This window comes from Mobula hypostoma, chromosome 13 (assembly GCF_963921235.1).
Source record: "Mobula hypostoma chromosome 13, sMobHyp1.1, whole genome shotgun sequence".
In the NCBI taxonomy this organism is placed as follows: domain Eukaryota; kingdom Metazoa; phylum Chordata; class Chondrichthyes; order Myliobatiformes; family Myliobatidae; genus Mobula; species Mobula hypostoma.
Genome location: NC_086109.1, coordinates 35,751,739 through 35,772,667, shown reverse-complemented (window position 1 = coordinate 35,772,667; position 20,929 = coordinate 35,751,739). Strand labels below are relative to the sequence as shown.

Sequence of the window (20,929 nt, the reverse complement as noted above, 5' to 3'; positions counted from 1 at the left end):
GGCAGGCCCCGATGGAGTACCTGGTACAGCTCTGAAAATTTGAGCCAGTCAACTAGTGGGAGTATTTAAGGATATTTTCAACCTCTCACTGCTACAGTGGAAGATCCCACCTGCTTTAAAAAGGCAACAATTACACTAGTGTCTCAGAAGAGTAGTGTGAGTGCCTTGATGTCTATCACCCAATTGCACTCACATCGATGGTGATGAAATGCTTTGAGAACCTGGACCCACTGCAATTTGCCTATCACCACAAGTGGTCTACAGCAGATGCAATCTCAATGGCTCCACAGCAGATGCAATCTCAATGGCTCTTCACGTGACCTTAGATCACCTGGACAATACAAACACCTATGTCAGGATGCTGTTCGTTGACTATAGATCAGCATTTAACACCATCATTCCTACAGTCCTGATTGATAAGCTACAGAACCTGGGCCTCTGAACCTTCCTGGGCAATTGGATCCTCGACTTCCTAACTGGAAGACCGCAATCTATGCAGCTTGGGGATAATATCTCTTCCTCGCTGATGATCAACACTGGTGCACCTCAGGGGTGTGTGCTTAGCCCACTGCTCTACTCCCTCTATACATATGACTATGTGGCTAGATACAGCTCAACTACCATCTATAAATTCAGAATCTCAGATGAAGATGAGAGGACATACAGGAGTGAGGTATACCAGCTAGGTGAGTGGTGTTGTAGCAATAACCTTGCACTCCATGTCAGTAAGAAGAAAGAGCTGATTCTGGACTTCTGGAGGAGTAAAACAAGGAAACACAAACCAATCTTTATATAGGTATCAGAAGTGGATAGAGTGAGCAGTTTCAAATTCCTGGGTGTCAAGATCTCCGAGGACCTAACCTGGTCCCAACATATCAATGCAGTTATAACAAAGGCAAGAAAGTGGCCATATTTCATTAGGAGTTTGAAGAAATTTGACTACCTAAAACACTCAAAAACTTCTATGGATGTACCATGGAGCGCATTCTGAGAGGCTGCGTCACTGTCTGGTATGGGGGTGGCAGGTCTACTACACAAGGTCAAAAGAAGCTACAGAAAGTTGTAAAATTAGTCAGCTCCATCTTGGTTATTGACCTTCATTGTATGCAAGTCAACTTCAAGGAATGCAGCCTCAGAAATGTGGCGTCCATTATTAAGAACTGCATTCACCCAGGGGTGCCCTAGTCTCATTGTTACCATCCGGAAAGAAGTTCAGAAGCCTGAAGACACACACTCAGTGGTTTAGGAACAGCTTCTTCCCCTCTTCTATATGATTCCTAAATGGACATTGAACCCATGAATACTACCTCACTTTTTAAAAAATATATACTGCTTCTGTTTTTGCGTGATTTTTAATCTATTTAATATATGCATATATTCCTACTGTAATTTATTTACTTATTTAGTTTTTTCTCTTTCTATATTATCATGTATTGCATTGCATTGTTGCTGCTAAGTTAACAAATTTCATGACACATGCTGGTGATAATTATTGTAATAAATCTGATTCTGATTCTGATTAAATCATTGCTACTGGGATGGTAAAACGTGGGAAATTTGTCTATTCTTGAAGAGCTGTAAAACAGCATTTTACTTGTGCCTTGCTCGCTGAATGTTTTACACGAAAATATTTTATCATAGTGCTTTATAAGGTCACTTGTCTTCAGTCACTGGATGTGGATTTCACTGGTAAATCTCATATTGGGCTCATTACCAGCAATGATTAGATGGCGTACAGAGAAGAGGTAGAAGAGCTCGAGGCCAGGTGCCAGGCAAATAGCATCTTCCACGATGTTAAACAAGACAAAGGAGAACTCACACCCTCACACCCCTTGTTACATCAGAAGCATAGCAGTGGATACTGTGAGCACATTCAAACTCTTGGGAGCACACAGCTTGCCCAGCCTCTTATGGTCTCAAAAAGCATTATACACACAATCAGGAAAGCTCATCAATACCTCTACTTTCTGAGAAGGCTAAAGGGAGCTGGACTATGCACATCCATACTCATATTATCCTATAGATGCACCAGTAGAGAGCATCTTAACAAGCTGCATCACAGCATGGTATAGAAACTGCATTGTGGCAGAGAGGAAGGCTCTACAACGAGTAGTCAAAATTGTCCAATGCATCACCGGCACTAGTCTACCCACCATCAAGGAGATATGTAAGTGTAGAAAGGTGCTAGAAAAGGGCTGGTATCTTGATGAAGAATCCCACCCACCCTGCTCATGAACTGTTAGTGCCACATCCATCAGTGAGGAGGCCACATAGCATCCATGCCAGGACCACCAGAGTTTAAAAAAAAGTTCGCCAAGCTGTAAGGTTGATCAACACCTTCACCTTCCAACCCACACCTCTACACCGTCAACCACCACGTATTTATTATTTCCTGTCAGTGACCTTGTGTCACTTTATGGACATACTGTCAATCTATATGTACAAGTTATCTTACATATTTTTATTTATTGTTTTTTTATTATTATTGCATTCTTTGTCTTCTTGAATTTCTATTTGTGCTGCATCAGATCTTGAGTAACAATTATTTCCAGTACATTTTGTACTGGAAATGAAATTAAACAAACTTGAATCTTGAATAAGCTTGATTTTATAGTCCACTCCTAATTACACCTTGATGGGTCCTAGGTCCCATGACAGAGGAAACTAAGAGTACCAGTACATGGTGTCCTGAAAGTGGCATCATAGGTAGATAGGGTTGTGAAGAAGGGCATTCAGTACAGAAGTTGGGATGTTATATTGCAAATGCTAGCAAGGTCACATTTGGAATATTGTGTTCAGATTTGTTCACACTGCTTGAGGAAAGATGTCATTTAGCTGCAAAGAATGCAGAGGAGATATATGAGAAGGTTTCCTAGATTCAAGAGATGGAGTTAAGGAGAGAGGTTTAAAACACTGGGTGGTTTTCATTGGAGTGCTGGACAATGCAGAGTGATTTTATAGAAAAGTGTAAACTCATGAGGAAATGCATGTAATCTGTTCTCCAGCGTCACGGAATCAAGAACGAGAGGGCATAGGTTTCAGGTAAGAGGTAAGAAGTGTATCAGGAACCTGAGGGGGAAACATTTTCTCCTAGGGATTGGTCAGTATATGGAATGGGCTGCCAGAGGAAGTGGTTGAGACAGGTATATTAAAATTTAATATTTGGACAGGCACATAGATAGGAAAGACTTTGAGTTCATGGGCCAAACCCGGGATTGATCTATACGGCAGGTTTGGCCAAAGGACTTATTTTCACGCTCTTTGTGTCTGTGACACTATGACTCTATGAACTGAGAGTCTTGCTAGAATGTATCTGTTAAGAATCAATTGCATTAATGGTCTGGAGTCAAAAAGATTGTCAGAAAAATGAAGGATAGTGCATTTTCTTTGCTGAGCAACAATGGTCAAACAGTTTTTTTACAACCCTGCTGCAGTTTCCTGGTCACCATTACTGATAACAGGTTTTTAATTCCAGACTTAATTAAGTAATGAAGTCTAAATTCTCAAGATTCTAAGCTAGAATTCAAGGACCAATCAGTTGACAGTCTTAAGTGGCAGATCTCTGTTAAACAACATGACCACAGTATAAATGTTGTTCCTTCTGCTCTATAATCAGTCACTGAGCAGGCTCCAAACATTGTAGGAAACCTTTCTTTCTGAAACAAAACCCTACCTTAGCTTTACATAGCAATACATTCTTTGCCTCAACCAACTAACATGATCTTCTCACTCAGCAAATATAGATCAGATTAATGGTCTCTATAATCTAGTTCATAGCACAGTTATTTTGACTATAAAAATTAACAAAATTATCTGCTATTAAGAAAATTACATTATATTTCATGTATACAATGTTGATTTGGCTGCGTGCAGCTTGTCAACAGTGCAGAGGAAAATGGTTTTAGAATATACTGTAAAATCAAGTAAGAACATTATCAGGATTTAGATGCAGTGTTAAAAGTTCTTCTACAAATGCATTGCTAAACTCCGGACTTCACTCTCTAAAGACCTTCATCACACTAATTTCAAGGCAATCATCATACTTAGATTTAAAGACTAAAATTGTACACACAGTCTAAATTAGGCCTTACCTAAGCATTGCAAAACTTTAACAGTACCTCATTATCTTTATACCCTAGCGCCTTATAACAGATCTCTTCTAACTGCAGTACTTGCAATTTTGCTTGATCCAATGTCCCAACATACCATGGTAACTCTGTACATAATGGAACATAATGGTCTTTATTGACCATTAAGAAAATAGTGGGACAAACCTTCACTGCCCCATGACTTGGGTGGCAGAATGGGGCAGCTGGTAGTGCTGCTGCCTCATAGCTTCAGTGTCCAAAGTTCGATACTGATCTTTTATCTTTTGTCCTGTCTCTGTGGAGTTTTCCTGCTCTCTCTGTGACCATGTGGGTTCATCTGAATGTGTTGGTTCCCCCTCCCCCACCAACATCCCAAAAACATGCAGTTTGGTAGGTTAAATAACTACTGTAAATTCCTCCCAGAGTGTAGGTGTGGGGTAGAATCTGTGTGAAGTTTAGATTATTAGATTAGATTAGATTATGAGGACACTCAGTCCTCATTTATTGTCATTTAGAAATGCATGTATTAAGAAATGATACAATGTTCCTTCAGAGTGATATCACAAAAAAAACAGGACAAACCAAAGACTAACACTGACAAGACCACATAATTATAACATATAGTTACAGCAGTGCAAAGCAATACCATAATCTGATAAAGAGCAGACCACGGGCACGGTAAAAAAAAGTCTCAAAGTTCCGATCGACTCCTGATAGCAGGCGGCAAAAGGGAGAAACTCTCCCTGCCATAAATCTCCAGGCACCGACAACTGCTGATGCAGCACCCTGGAAGAATCCGACCACAGCCGACTCTGAGTCCGTCCGTCCGAAAACATCGAGCCTCCGACCAGACCTCCGACACCGAGCACCGAGCACCATTTCTGCCGAGTGCCTCAACCCTGGCCCGGCAGCCGAGCAACAAGCAAAGCCGAGTTGATGCAAATGTAGGAAGAGTGAAACGGGATTTTTGCAAAATGGCCACTTGATGGAATGGAGGGCCTGTTGCTATGATGTGATCAATGATCAACTTCTCCTGGGCCAAATTGTCTCTTCCAGTGTAGGCCTAACTGCATTCTTTTGCTGTGAACCTGGCTCTCTGCATGCAATATCTATGTATTAATGTGTGAAATCAGAGCTTTCTCAACACAGGCAAGCTACTGCACTACAAACCGGCTTTGACAGTTGGTGAGGCCCCTTCTTCAGAGTCATCAAATGCAATGGCTATTACTATTATTCAATGCTTGTGAAAATCTTTGATATGCCTAAACTTTTAAAATTCAAGACATCAAAAATTCTGTCCTTTACCAGCATTTGAGTCCATATTAAAATATTACTTCAATCTTGAGAACTCTATCTAATGTAACAGCCTTTTCTGTGATACCTTAACAAATATTTTTGATAAATACAGACATCCTGCATCCACTACCCTGTCCTTATCCTCCCTGCTAGTAACTATGTACCTCAAAATATCTCCATTCGAAATGTCAAATACAAATTTTCTTTCATAAATCAATCCAGATTCTGCTTAATCATGTTATGATTTTTAAGCAGCCTGATTAGATCTCTTAAATGATGGATTCCAAAATTTTAATGACAGCAGATGTGGCATTAGTTGGCTCATAATCTTTTCTTCTACCCTGCTTTCTGACTTAACCATGATATATTTTTACCTTCTCACTCAGACTGGATAGGTTCCAAATTCTAGAAAATATTGTCGCATCTCTTACTTTTTACATCTAATTTACTCCTATAATCCACCTCTATTCCCTTTATTTTTTTTTTGGTCATTTGTTGCTGATCCGCTGATTTTTCCCATTCCTTAGGTTTATTACTTTTGGATCCATGATAAGCTTCTTCTTTTAATCTAATACTTGCTTTAATCTCCTTAATTAACCGTGGCTTGCTTTTCTCTTGTGTATCTATATCTGAATGGAATTTGCAATTACTGAACATTTTAAAACATTACCGGTCGCTCATTAACTAGCAAATCTTTTAATCTATGTTTGATGAAAGATCAATACACCTCTGATGCTATTATTGACTTTTCTAAAGTTCAAGGTTCTAGTTAACAACAAACCTACATCTCCAAAACAACATATAAAATTCTATCATTTGGATTCAGCATTCTCCCGAGGACCCCTTATTTTCAGTTCACTAATTAACTGTGCCTCTTTATACAAAATAAGGTCAAAGTAAGCTGGTTTCCTATTTGCTTCAATGACGTTTAATTTCAAAAATCCATGTTGAATGTAATCTATAAACATTTCATCCAAACTACTTTTGCGCATTTAATTCTCCCAGTCTATTTGTAGATGTAAGTGCAGCATGATTATTGCATTATCTTTCCTCAAATATTCCTTATTTCTTGATTAATTCCCTTTCCAAATGTGGATCTGTTGTAATTTACTCCAACATGTATTTGTTTATCTTGCACCCATAATAATCTGAAATGCAGGTTATCTGAGTCAAGATTTTTTCTGAAGACTATTCTGAGCTGATCTTTTCTTACCAGAGCCCTCCTTTTATAATTGCCTGTCCTTTCTAACCGTCAATATTTAATTTTCAATCCATATACTATCTCTATGCAACTATTAGAGATAAAGGTGGGAAGATGTGCCTGGAGGCTGTGGAAGTGAGCAAGGTCCTCAATGATTACTTCTCTTCGATGTTCGCCAATGAGAGGGAACTTGATGATGGTGAGGACAATATGAGTGAGGTTGATGTTCTGGAGCATGTTGATATTAAGAGAGAGGAGGTGTTGGAGTTGTTAAAATACATTAGGACGGATAAGTCCCCGGGGCCTGACGGAATATTCCCCAGGCTGCTGCACGTGGCGAGGGAAGAGATTGCTGAGCCTCTGGCCAGGATCTTTATGTTCTCGTTGTCAACGGGAATGATACCGGAGGATTGGAGGGAGGCGAATGTCGTCCCCTTGTTCAAAAAAGGTAGTAGGGATAGTCCGGGTAATTATAGACTAGTGAGCCTTACGTCTGTGGTGGGCAAGCTGTTGGAAAAGATTCTTAGAGATAGGATCTATGGGCATTTAGAGAATCGTGGTCTGATCAGGGACAGTTAGCATGGCTTTGTGAAGGGCAGATCGTGTCTAACAAGCCTGATAGAGTTCTTTGAGGAGGTGACCAGGCATATAGATGAGGGTAGTGCAGTGGATGTGATCTATATGGATTTTAGTAAGGCATTTGACAAGGTTCCACACAGTAGGCTTATTCAGAAAGTCAGAAGGCATGGGATCCAGGGAAGTTTGGCCAGGTGGATTCAGAATTGGCTTGCCTGCAGAAGGCAGAGGGTGGTGGTGGAGGGAGTACATTCAGATTGGAGGATTGTGACCAGTGGTGTCCCATGAGGATCTGTTCTGGGATCTCTACTTTTCGTGATTTTTATTAACGACCTGGATGTGGGGGTAGAGGGGTGGGTTGGCAAGTTTGCAGACGACACAAAGGTTGGTGGTGTTGTAGATAGTGTAGAGGATTACTATTCTATGTTCTATGTTCTATATATCACTGTAACAGATTTGCCACTATTTGTGCCTTCAGTTCATCTATTCAGTTTTAATTAGTTTTTACAATCATATGCAGAATCTTTAATGTTTTTCTTAGCAATTTTATTTTGTTTGTTTAACCGATGCACTATTAATACAATGTAAAGCCTTGTTTAAAGTTGGAGCATGCTTTTTGTCAACCCAATTCACTCTCAGCTAAATAGCTCTTCCTTTCCCAAAGCTAATGATGGTGTTCCATGAGTCAAAATTCCTTCCAACCCCAACATTTTTAGACTATGCATTAAATTCTGATCTCTTGGATAGAATTGCTCATGATTCATGCAACCCAAAGATTATTACTCCTGGTAAGCTACATTTCAAGTTGGTTCCTATAATCCAAAGTTTCTCATCATACCCCCTTCTTGAAACTTCCTATATTGCCGTTGGACCATGATAAGTGGATCTTCCCCTTCTACTCCATGTTCTTATGCAGCCCAAGAAGGGCAGGCAATGCAAATCTTGGAGCATCCCATTAGGCAGACGGTATTATTCTGCCAATTATATTCTCCCCCACCAATGATTGGCATATATTAGCACGTATGATGTGCAGGCATCACTGAATCACGGCTGAAAGATTATAGCTGGGAGCATGACATACAAGGATGCACATTGTATTGAAGGAACAGGCAGGTATGTAAAGAGGGTGGCATGGCTCTGTTGGTAAAAAATGAAATCAAATCATGAGAAAGAGATGGCATAGGATCGGAAGGTGTTGAATCATTTTAGGTCGAATTATGGAACTGCAAGGGTAAAAAGGACCCTGATAGAGATATATACATTATCAAGGATGCATCTCACCCTAACTATGGACTTTTTACTCTCCTCCCATCTGGTAGGTGCTACAGGAGCCTCCACTCCTGCACCAGCAGGCACAGGAAGAGCTTCTTTCCTGAGGCTGTGACCCTGCACCCATATTGTACTGTCTCAGTACTTTTATATTTGTGTGCTGTAGCACTTACTTTTTATTCTCCGTTATTTTGTAAGTAACACTATTCTTTGCATTTCTGGTTAGATGCTAACTGCATTTCATTGGCTTTGTATCTGTACTTGGCACAATGACAATAAAGTTGAATCTAATCTAATATACAGACCCTCGAAAAGTGGAAAAGATATGGTCTACAAATTACAATGGGAGATACAAAATGTATGCCAAATAGGCACTGTTACAATTATCATGGGAGATTTTAATATACAGGTAGATCGGAAAAGTTAGGTTGATGCTAGACTCCATGAGGGGGAATTTCTGGAATGCCTATGGGATGGATTTTTAGGGTTTTGAGCCCGTTAGGAGATCAGCTATTCTGGATTGAGTGTTGTGAAATTAACTGGAATTGAGTGGAGAGCTTAAGGTAAATGAACCCTTTGGGGAAATGATCATAACATGATAGAATACACCCTGCAACTTGAGAAGGAGAAGTTAAAGTCAGATGTATCAGTATTACAGTGGAGTAAAGGAAATTACAGAGGCATAAGAGAGGAGTTGGACAAAATTAATTAGAAAAGAACACTGGCAGGGATGGTAGCAGAGCAACAATAGCTGGAACTTCTGGGAGCAATTTGGAGGGCACAGGATATATGCATCCCAAAGAGGAAGTATTCTAAAGCCAGTATGACTCAATCATGGCTGACAAGATAAGTCAAAGCCAACAAAAAAGCCAAAGAGAAGGCAGATAATGGAGGAAAAATTAGTGGAAGTTAAAGAATTGGGAAGCTTTTAAACAACAGAAGGAAACTAAAAGAATCTTAAAGAAGGAAAAGATGGAAGTGTAAAAGTGTAAAAGATAGGCAAGAGTAGATATTGAACCTGTCATCGTCCGGTCCGTAAAGTCCGCATTCCGCTTCACGGTCCAGTCCATTGTTCCTTATTCCATGTTTTCCAGTTTTCCCTTGTCCCATTGTGTGCCTTAATTGAGGCACACGATTCCCATTTTGGGCTGGCTACATAAACAGCTCCTGGGTTCAGCTTCAGTGGCTGGACTGTTCCCTCCCCTTCCTTCTGAAGCTTCGCCTGCTACCTTCACCTGTAACGCCATCAGGGCAAGATCAGGGCCTTGCTGTGTCTAGATAAGAAACTGTCTTTCATTGTTTGGAACTGTCTCTTTGTGTGCCCACCTTCGCTAGGTAGGTCCAGCTGTTTGCCGCTACCTTGAGTTCGGAACTGTCTCTGTGTCCACACCTCCGCTGCGTAGGTCTGGCTGTTTGCCACTACCTTGAGTGGAGATCTGTTTCTCAGTGTTCTGTGTATGAGTCCTGGCCCTATGTCCTGCTCCCTAGGAGGGGTCCTGACTCTTTGTAGAGCCCTGGCCCCAAGTCCTGTTCCCAAGGAGGGGTCCTGGCTCTGTGTTCCATGTTCCTGTTCTCCCTCGACCAAGGCTCTGCGTTCCTGTTCTCCCTCGACCAAGGCTCTGTGTTCCTGTTCTCCCTCAACCAAGGCTCTGCGTTCCTGTTCTCCCTCGACCAAGGCTCAGCGTTCCTGTTCTCCCTCGACCAAGTCAAGGCTTCGTGTTCTCGTCCTGTCCATGTGCCTCGCCTGGTTCAGGAGTACCTCGCCCAGCCAGCCTGGTGCAGGGGTTTCCTCGTCCTGTACTGGGGTTCCTCATTCTGTCCAGGAGTCTCACGTCCAGTCCTGTTGCCACTCCTCGTCCTGTAGCCACGTCTTGTCCTTGCCTAGATCCGGGGTCTGAGCCCGAGTCAAGCCCCAGGTTCCTGGTCTCTGTCCAGTTTCTGGCTCGGAGTCCTCGTCCAGGTTCCAAGTTCCTAGTTCCTTGTCCAGGTCCTGCTTTCCTAGTCTAGTCCTAGCCCAGGCCCTGTATCCTAGCCTCGTCCAGGGTCTGTGTCAATGTTCAGCGTCCTTTCTTCCCCACTTCCCTTGCTTGCTTGACACACCTAGTCCTGTTCCTAGTACTTCAGTGTCTGGGTCTTGCATTTGGGTCCGCTTCGAGTACGTCCCTCCCCTTATGACAGAACCATTGGAAAATGATGCTGGAGAGTTAGTAATGGGGGACAAGGAAATAGTAAATGAACTGAATAAGTCTTTTACATCAGTCTTCATGGTGGAAGACACTAGCAGTTTGCTAGAAATTTGAGAATATCAGTGGGCAGAAGTGTGTGAAGTTGCCATTTTGAGAATGAAATGTCTGAAGGTAGATAAGTCACCTGGATCAGATGGTGTACACCCCAGGACTCTGAAAGAGATGGGTGAAGAGATTGTGGAGGCATTAGTAATGATATTTCAAGAATCTATTGATTTTGGCATGATTCTGGAGGAATGGAAAATTGCAAATTTCACTCCATTGTTGAAAAATGGGAGAACACAGAAAAAAGGGAAATGATAGGCTAGTTAGTCTGACATCAGTGTTTGGGAAAATATTGGAATTGCTTGTTAAGGATATGGTTTTGGGGTACTTAGAGGCACATTGATAAAATAGGCCATAGTTTCCTCAAGGGAAAATCTTGCTTGACAAATCTGTCGGAATTCTTTGAAGAAATAACAGGCAGGATAAACAATGGAGAATTTGTTGGTGTTCAATCATAAACAAGAGAAAATATGCAGATGCTAGAAATCCAAGCCACACACACACACAAAATACTGGAGAAACTCAGCAGGCCAGGCAGCATCCAGAGAAAAGAGTAAACAGTTAATGTATCGAGCTGATACCCTTCATCAGGTCACTTTTCAGTTTCCCCTAAACCTTCACTCTAGCAATGGCAACTTCACACCAGACCTGATGTGTCTCGGCTGGAAATATTAACTGTTCACTGTTTTCCATAGATGCTGCATGGCCTGCTGAGTTCCTCCAGCATTTTGTGTGTGTTAATTGGTTGATGTTGTGTACTTGGATTTTCAGAAGGACTTTGACAAGGTGCCACACATGAGGCTGCTTATCAAGTAAAGAGCCCATAGTATTACAGGAAAAATACTAGCATAGATAAAAAAGTTAGCTTATTGGCAGGAGGCAAAGAGTGGGAAAAAAGAAAGCCTTTTCTGGTTGGCGGCTGGTGAGTAATGGTGTTCCAGAGGGTTCTGTTTTGGGGCCACTTCTTTTTACATCATATGCCAACTTGGATGACTGTGTTGATGGCTTTGTGGCAAAGTTTGTAGACAATACAAAGATAGATGGAAGGGCAAGTAATTTTGAGGAAGTAGAGAGGCTACGGAAGGACTTAGAGGGATTAGGAAAATGGGCGATGAAGGGCAGATGGACTACAGTGCTGGGAAGTATATGGTCACGTGCTTTGGTAGAAGATATGAAAGAGTAGGCTACTTTCTAAATGTAGAGAAAATTAAAAAATCTGAAGTGCAAAGGGACTTCGGAGTCATTGTGCACGATTCCCTAAAGGTTAATTAGCAGGCTATTTCTGACATGAGGAAGGCAAATGTGGTATTAGCATTTCTTTCAGGGACTAGAATATAAAACCAACAATGTATTGTTGAAGTTTTGTGTAGCACTGGTGAGGCCTCACTGGGAGTATTGCAAACAGTTTTCTAAGAAAGGATATTCTGACATTGGAGAGGGTTCAAAAGAGGCTTATGAAAAAGATTCTAGGATTGAACGGCTTGTCACGTGAGGAGTGTTTGATAGTTTTGGGCCTCTACTCACTGGAACTCAGAAGAATGAGGGGTGACCTCCTCTCAAAACCTAACAAACGTCGAAAGGCCTTAATTGAGTGGATATGGAGACGGTGTTTCCTGTGGTGGTAGAGTCCAGGACCAGAGGACACAGCCTCAGAATAGAGGAGTGTCCTTTTAGAACTGAGAAGAGGAAAACAATTTTTAGCCAGAGTGTGGTGAATCTGTGGAATTCATTGCCGCAGGTAGCTATGGATGCCACGTCATTTAAAGCAGAGGTTGACGGATTCTTGACTAGTCAGGGCATTAAGGGGCATGTGAAGAAGGCATAAGAATGTGGATGAGAAGGATAATGGATCAGTCATGATGAAGTGGCGGAGCTGGTGGGTCAAATGACCTAATTCTACTCCTATATCTAATGGACTTAACCTCACTCCTGTACCACCATATACCATGACCAGATTGACTGTCCTTTCTTGTTTTTCTTTATATCCATACAAAGTAAATACTTCAAAACTAATGGACAGCTGAAGGCTAAGACTGCAGCATTACCACATGCTGGATTCTCATTCTCTGATGACTTTAGTCATGAGGAGCATCAAATACCGGCTTCAACCTAAACCAAATGACTTTGCTGCTTCTGGGACTAAACTATCCATGAAATTCCATCTTTCACTGTTGCATTGCAATGTCTGCAATTCAGCCAAGTTTAAGTTCCTTAAGGTGCTGACACTCACAAGCACAATGTGAGGAACTCATGTTCCTTGTCTGGGAACACTCCAGTAAAGTATGTTAGGACATATTTTGTGTCTAATGGAATGGGCTGCTGGCAATGGTGGTGGAGGCGGATACAATAGGGTCTTTTAAGAGTCTTCTGGACAGTTATATGGAGCTCAGAAAAATAGAGGGCTATGGTAACCCTAGGTAATTTCTCCGGTAAGGACATGTTCGGCACAGCTTTGTGGGCCGAAGGGCCTGTATTGTGCTATAGGTTTTCTGTGTTTCTCTAATACATTATATAAACATGCTAATAATTTTGTGAAAGCTAGCTCAAGCCCTCCATGGAACACTTATTTACCTCAAAGGAGAGCACATCATCGTGCCCCAACCAAATATGCCAGGAATAATTCACCTCTGGAACAGATTGTTTCACATTAAACACCCACTCAAGTATGTAGACTTGTGGCACAAATACCTTTAAAAAATACTGCAGTCTGTGACAGCAAAACTTCTGACCAGAGACCGTTGATCTGAAGCTTTATTTAACCATGGGTGTTGCTTCAACTGCTGAGTATATAGAAAATTGTCTGCTCATCTTTCAATAGACAATAGACAATAAACAATAGGTGCAGGAGTAGGCCATTCAGCCCTTCAAGTTAGCACCACCATTCACTGTGATCATGGCTGATCATCCACAATCAGTACCCTTTTCCTGCCTTCTCCCCATATCCCTTCACTCTATCTTTAAGAGCTCCATCTAACTCTTTTTTGAAAGAATCCAGAGAATTGGCCTCCACTGCCTTCTGAGGCAGAACATTCCACAGAACCACAACCTTCTGTGTGAAAAAGCTTTTCCTCAACTCCGTTCTAAATTGTCTACCCCTTATTCTTAAAGATTAACAGTATCTATAACTCCAACATGTTGGTTCATGGTCTACTCTTGTGCCAAGATAAGGCCACCCTCAGGGTGGAAGAGAAATACCTTATATTCCATCTGGGTAACCTCTAATTTGATGGCATGAATATTAATTTTCCTTCCGGTAATTTTTTTCTCTCCCCTTGCCCCTTCTTCTATTCCCCTCTCTGGCCTTTTATCTCTTCTCACTTGCTTATTACTTCTCCCTGGGTTCCCTCCTTCTTCCCTTTCTCCCATGGTCCACTCTCCTATCCTATCAGATTCCTTCCTCTCCAGCCCTTTACCTTTCCCACCCACTTAGCTTCACATCACCTCCTAGATAATATCCTTCCCCTCCCCCCACCTTTTTACTCTGGAATTTTCCCCCTTCCACTCCTGTCCCAAAGCAGCGTCTCACCCCGAAACTTCGACTGTTTATTCATTTCCATAGATGCCACCTGAACCACTGAGTTCCTCCAGTATTTTGCATGTGTTGCACTGGATGTCCAGCATCTGCAGACCTTTTCATGATCTACAGTTTTTTTTTTGATTTACTAAAGCCGATTGTTGAAATAGGGTCAAACTGAAATTGCTTTCATTATGCATTTAATTCTTCCATTACTTTGAATTTCCAAGAGTGACTTTGATATTTATATCTGTTAATTGACTCCTTGGGATTGTTCAATTCCTATCTTGTGTGTTTTGTTATAGACCCTAGGGTGACATAATTTTAACCAGCTTGCTATGGTCCTAATTTACTTTTATCTTCTAACAATTTTTTTAATGACCATTTATAATTTGCTTTGCTGAATCTATTTGATGTGAGTCATTATCAAAGTAGTAGATCTTTCAAGTGAAAAAAGTGGCAATACACATTTTGTTTTAAAGTTGGAATATGTTCTAATTTGCATCATTCCCATCTTGTTAAATGTTTCTTCTTGATAAGTGAATTTATAATCTCTGCTCCTTTTGACAATTGGTTTTTAAAAAATAATTAAAATAGGAAAACTCAGAAGCATATGAACATGTTAAGTATGTTAAGATTATTTTGGATTTCCCCCTCCCCCTCCCACTTACAAATCTCTTACTAACTTTTCCTTCAGTTAGTCCTGACGAAGGGTCTCGGCCTGAAACGTCGACTGTTCCTCTTCCTAGAGATGCTGCCTGGCCTGCTGCGTTCACCAGCAACTTTGATGTGTGTTGCTTGAATTTCCAGCATCTGCAGAATTCCTGTTATTAACTTGAGTATAATAATTTCCTTGTTTGTTAAAGATCTGAAAATTTTTCAAGCTTTTTTTCAATTTGTTTGTTATTATACACAAGTTACTTAAGTATAATAACTGAAAAAAAGTTTTTAAAAAGCTTGCTAAGAGAATTTCAGATCTTATAGCCAAGATGGCTAAAGCAACAGCTGTCAATGATGGAACATTTATATCTAGATGTAGCACCAGGTTTTAATTATATAATGCATTTAATGTCATAAGATGCCCCCTGAAACTTCACAGAAACATTATCAAACCAAATTTGATCAAATACATATTGGAGACTATAGTACAGAAAAGTGCTTGAGAGAAAGAGGAAGGTGTTCAGGGAAGTCTATAAAGTGAGATGCAGGTATAGATGAACAGATGTTTAGAGGATGGGTTCTACAGCTTGGGGATTTCGTAGTTGATGGCATTGTAGCTAATCAATCTGAAACAGAATAAAGATCAGGAGAGGTGATGGTGAGTTATAGCTGAGTCATTATCTAATGTACTCTAGAATGAAATGCTCTGTTTTTGACAAACGTTACTGATTACAGCTTGTGGGCAAGGAATAAGTGGCAGTGCAGCATCATTGTGGTTAGTGTAATGCTCTACAGTACCGGTGACTGGGATTCAATTCCTTACAGATAGCGGCGGGAGTTTGTTTAGTCTCCCCTTGACCACGTGGGTTTCCTCTGGGTGCTCCAGTTTCCACTCACATTCGAAAGACATTTGGGCTAGTAAGTTTTGGGCCTGCTAGACGTGCGCGGGATGCATGCCAACACCAATGGGCTGCCCCCAGCACATCTTTGGATTGTGTTGGCTATTGACACAAATGACACATTCCACTCTATGTTTTGATAAACATGTCTCAAATGAAGATAATCTTAACCCCCAAGGACTGACAGAAAAGAAAGTCTGTCCAAGATAAACTACAGATAAAGAAACAATCACCTGAAGTTATATTAAAATCAGAGTTGTGGATCTGTGGGCTTTTAAATGCAAGAATTATAATGTGACGTGTGGGAGGGAGGGAGCTTGGGGGGCACTTTGGGGTTCTTACATTTAACTGTCATTCATTCTTTGGGGCACTTTTCTGGTTTTGTGGATGTTTGCAAAGAAAAAGCATTTCAGGATGTATATTGTATACATTTCTCTGACATTAAATTGGACCTTTGAATTTAACCTTCAAAATTTGAGAATGATCATCCACAGTATACTTCTCTTATAAATGGCTGACACATTGGAATGATTCCTTGTAACCTGGTTAACCTACCCTTCTTTGAATGTTAGGATATAATCTCAAATGGCTTTTATCTGTGTGATATCAGGGTAGAAAATGCCACATATCCTCAACAGGTAATCACTCAAGTAGTTAGATATTCGAGTCGATGGAAGGCAGAGCCACCCTGGTTCAAAAGCACAAGCTGATGAGCATTACAAGTTACAATTGTGATGACAGAGTAAATTCCAAAGTAAAATGTCATGATCTGTGTGATCACAGTAGTTTTCATCTCTGCGCTCGAAGCACAGTGACATGTAGCAGTACTGGGAAAGGCATACCTGCAGATTAGTCAAGTCTGGTGATTGAAGGGGGAAGATAATGTCACAGATAATGGGTCACCACTGGTATTTAAACAGAAAATAAAGCAGCCACCAACAAATCAACTAGCAAATGTTACTTGACCCAAAGGACCAGCTATCTCTTTCTCTATACAGTACATTATAAATGTATCCTTGTCAAGCCACACAGCAGCTTCACATTTTGAATTTAATTGCACTGTTCTGCAAGAAGATAGAATCAACTCTGGCCTCTCAAGTGTTTCACCATAGTGCAAAACATGAGGAAATGCAACCTGAATTCAGAGAGGAATAATAGTGAGGCTATTGGACAGTTTGATGCTAAGAAATAATCTGGATCTTCCAGTGATCACACTTGTACAGTTAAACTTGGAAATCAGAAACAGAAGCATCTTGTTGGAGGAAATCTGAGGTTTGAGAAGCATCTGTTGGGGTGAAGGAATTGTTGATAATTTGGGGTAAAACCCTGCATCAGATCTTCTAACATACCAAACAAATTAGGGCCTGTTCATACAAGGATTCAAAGATTCAAAATACATTTATTATCAAAGATTGTATAAATTATACAACTTTGAGATTTATTCGCTTACAGGCAGACGCAAAACAAGAAACCCGAAAGAACCTGATTTAAAAAAAGGTAAAGACCAACCCCCAATGCACACAGAGAAGGAGGGAAAAAAAACACAAATCATGCAAATAATCAAAGTGAGTAGCAACAGCATTCCAAACCATTTGCTCCTTACATCCAAATCCCTGGAACAGTCCAGTGTAGGCCTAAAGCTTCAGCTCATCATATTAGTGAGGCAAGTCGCTGCAAAGTTTGCAGACACGAAGCACAGCAGCCAGGAGCGGTCTCGCACCCTTGACATCGTGGAGAGAGGAGCCCCAGTCTATTTGGGTTGGCATTTAAATTGTCCACACAGTGGACTGTACCTCGCATTAGGATCTGGCCCTATAGCGGCAAATCGCTCCAGGCCTAGATTTTACTGCCGAAGAAGCTGTTCTTGACCTTTCCAAATTAGCTTGGTGATTAGAACGATTCAGCGTCACCCAATTCACAACACACTACCTTTCCGTGATGGTCAGCGTTTAAGTTATCCAAGCAGCAGATTGTGCCTCACATTAGGACCCGCGTCCTGCCGTGGCAAATCGCTCTGGGCCTAGAACATGCCACCCAGTGATTCACTTCAGCCTAGATTTCGCTGCTGAAGAAACCGTTCTCCACCTCTCTATTTTGGCTCAGCGCTTAGAGCAATCCACCCTTGCATCAAGTTAGTTGGACGGGTCTCAGAACTCTTCTACATCACCTTCTCCTCTCCAAATCGTTCACTCCAACCATCACAGCTCCAACTCCAAGTGCGTCGATTTTGCAGCACACCAGCAGGGCACACCTCTCGAATTCGCTTTGCCTTCACTTACCTCTTCATCATTTGCAGTGATAGTTTACCACAATTTAGTTCAAAAAAATGTTATCAGTAATGTTTTTATTGAATTTCTTTGCTTTCAAGCTACTGGCGGTTGCACACCATCTTTAACCTAAGGATATGGGATTATATGAAACTACTTTTTAAATATAACATTGTATTAAATAACAATTGAAACATATGCATAGGAAAAACATAATCACTTTACTTTGAAATATCCATTTTGGGAATTTTAAATATGCATGAATAAAATCTCAATTTTGAGGGCCATGACATTTACTAATCAGCAATTATTGCTTAGTGCATCATCATAAAAAAAATCCTCATTTTAATAGATATACATTTTTCAGGGTATTTTACAATGGATAAATTATTAGTTAAAAGAATATATTCTCATTGTTTCAACTGTGATCAGCAATAATGGCACCTTTGGAACTTAGGTTTCAAACACATTATGTTGAAAATGTCAAGGTTGCTATTAGTTCTGTGTGTTTTTAAAGAAGACCTACAAACATTCATTTCTATAACGATTCAAAGACTCGTCTTCTGCGATTTTAATTATGGTATGAAAAGACAAATATCTTTCATTAAGTTTGACTTGCTTCTTAGTGGCCATGATTTTTATCAGAAGTTACTATTTAGAACTATATATTGCAGTAGTTCCCAGGCAAGTTTAAAATTCAGCATTCAAAAACAATTATCACACCTACTGGATTTGTAGCTGATCATATTTTTCAAAAAACTCACTTAAAATTAATTGAGTATAACAACAATAGCAAAAACATACAAACAAATTGGTAACCAGTCAGTCCATTCCTTGCCTATCCCATTTGAGGGATAATGTTTGACAAGATACCTTCGGGTCTCCCTGCTCTTCTAATAATGCCTGAATCAGAACTAGCACAACGGCCATTCTTTGTCAGCTGTTTCTCAAATACTGCACTTAAGATGTCACTTTGGATTATGAACTCAGATCCCAAACTGTAAAGAAGTTGTGGGTGGTTGCTGGGTTCTGAAGGGATAGATAGGGTAATAGCTGCAATATTTTATTCAGAGGAAAGAGTGGTACCATCCGAGCCAAGGAGACAATGCATTGATAATGATTGAATAATAACTTCTATAAAACTAATTGTTGGTTTAAATACTGGTGAAATGGAACCATTTAGGTCACAATTTCTAAAACACTGTTGGGTCAGTATTAATTCAAACATTTCAGTTTCATTTTGCCCTTGTTTAAAAAATTCAATGGTGTGAGAAGCTGATAATTCATTTTGTTTGCTCCACCATTCTGAAACCATTAATGGAAGGCAAACTGAAAATACAGCAGGTCCTGAAATCCCACCAATCCTACTGGCCACCCAGTTATTGTTAAGTATCTTTTCATGAGCATACATAGTGCAACACCAGCTGAAACAGAAAGGAAAACAAGGACATACACAGAACCTTTCAAATCCTTTTCAGAGAGGTTCAAAACATTTTAGAGACAAACAAGTACTTTCGGCATCTGGTTAATATTGTTGAGTTGGAATTGTGGCAATCAATTTCAAAATAGTAAGTTCCTATAAACAATATGGTAACGGCCAGGCCAGTTTATTTGGTTGAATAGAAAAACAACTGCAAGTGCTGATAATCTGAACTAAGGCACAAAAAGCACAAAACACTCAGCAAATCAGTCAGTACCTGTTCCATGAAGGTTTTGATGAAGAGTCTACAAATTGGAAAAGTTGACTATGTTTCTCTTTCCACAAATATTGCCTGACCTACAGAGTGTTACCAGAGTTTTCTGTTTATATTTCATCTGATTTAATGATGTTGGTGAGGATGGACTATTACCGAGGATACCCTTCCTCGTTAACTTCGAGATAATGTCCTGAAGCCTTTTATATTCAGTTGCCAGAATATAGAGGGTTTCTGCTTAACACCTCATCTCAAAAACTATACACTTATTATTGTGGCATTTCCACACCATTACATTCAAATGCTTCTACAACTTTCTTGTGTTCAAATGTTTGGGTTAGACTCCATTTTAGTTACAGAGAGCAGTACTGCCCCAGACGATGGGGGGTAGTGATATTCTTTGACTAGATACTCCATTATAGCACTACCAATGGACTGGCAAGAATCAGTGCACCAAGAGTGCTTCAAAAACCATACACAATTCGCACATTCCATGTAAAAACTGCAAACTTCTTAAAAGAAAATTATAAAAATCTGACATGTTGCTTACGTTTAAATGAAGTTTATTCACCCACTGTCCAATGACTGAATAGGTACGTGTGAAATTGTCCTTGATTTGGTACTGATAAATATCGTAACGTCCAGGAGCATCTCCATTTTCATTAAAGGTCACAGGGATTCCTGCGCTTCCTGCAGATAATCAGAGAATAAATAGTTATACTTGTAAACCATTCAAGACAAATTCATGAGGTAGGCCAAAGTAATAATACTTCTCCTGTATATTTCTAATAATGCATTCTTTTCATTTCTAAAGTCGATTGTAATAATTGAACTTTATTATTAACAAAAGCTTTAGAGGAAACATCAGTGTGGAAGCTGCAAGTAACTGAGTCACCTTTCCAGTTTAAAGAGAATCTCAACTACTCATAAGAAAAGGAACTTAGTGATCTGGAAAGCCCTTTCGTGCCAATTGCTTTAAGGTTTTGAGCCACAAAAGTGCACAAATGTAACAGTTCAACATTTCTGCTGAAATGCAAACTGTTCTCTGTGTTAGTGCCAGCATTTAATTCTGGAACTGTGTTGATGTTTTGGACTCTCATTCAAGCATGCTTGAACATAAAAGTGCTGAACTACTGCTTTTGACCACTGCCATCAAATCCCATTGCAATCCAAC

General features: G+C 40.3%; 1 protein-coding gene across 1 annotated transcript in view; it reads right to left on the bottom strand.

The window, feature by feature from the left end:
• LOC134355538 (metabotropic glutamate receptor 4-like) overlaps positions 1 to 20,929 on the bottom strand; it is a 1,343,412-nt gene that overhangs the window by 316,554 nt on the left and 1,005,929 nt on the right. The window contains exon 8 of the mRNA XM_063065551.1: positions 20,306 to 20,445. Coding sequence (XP_062921621.1) covers positions 20,306 to 20,445 — 140 coding nt within the window. The remainder of the gene's footprint in view (positions 1 to 20,305; positions 20,446 to 20,929) is intronic.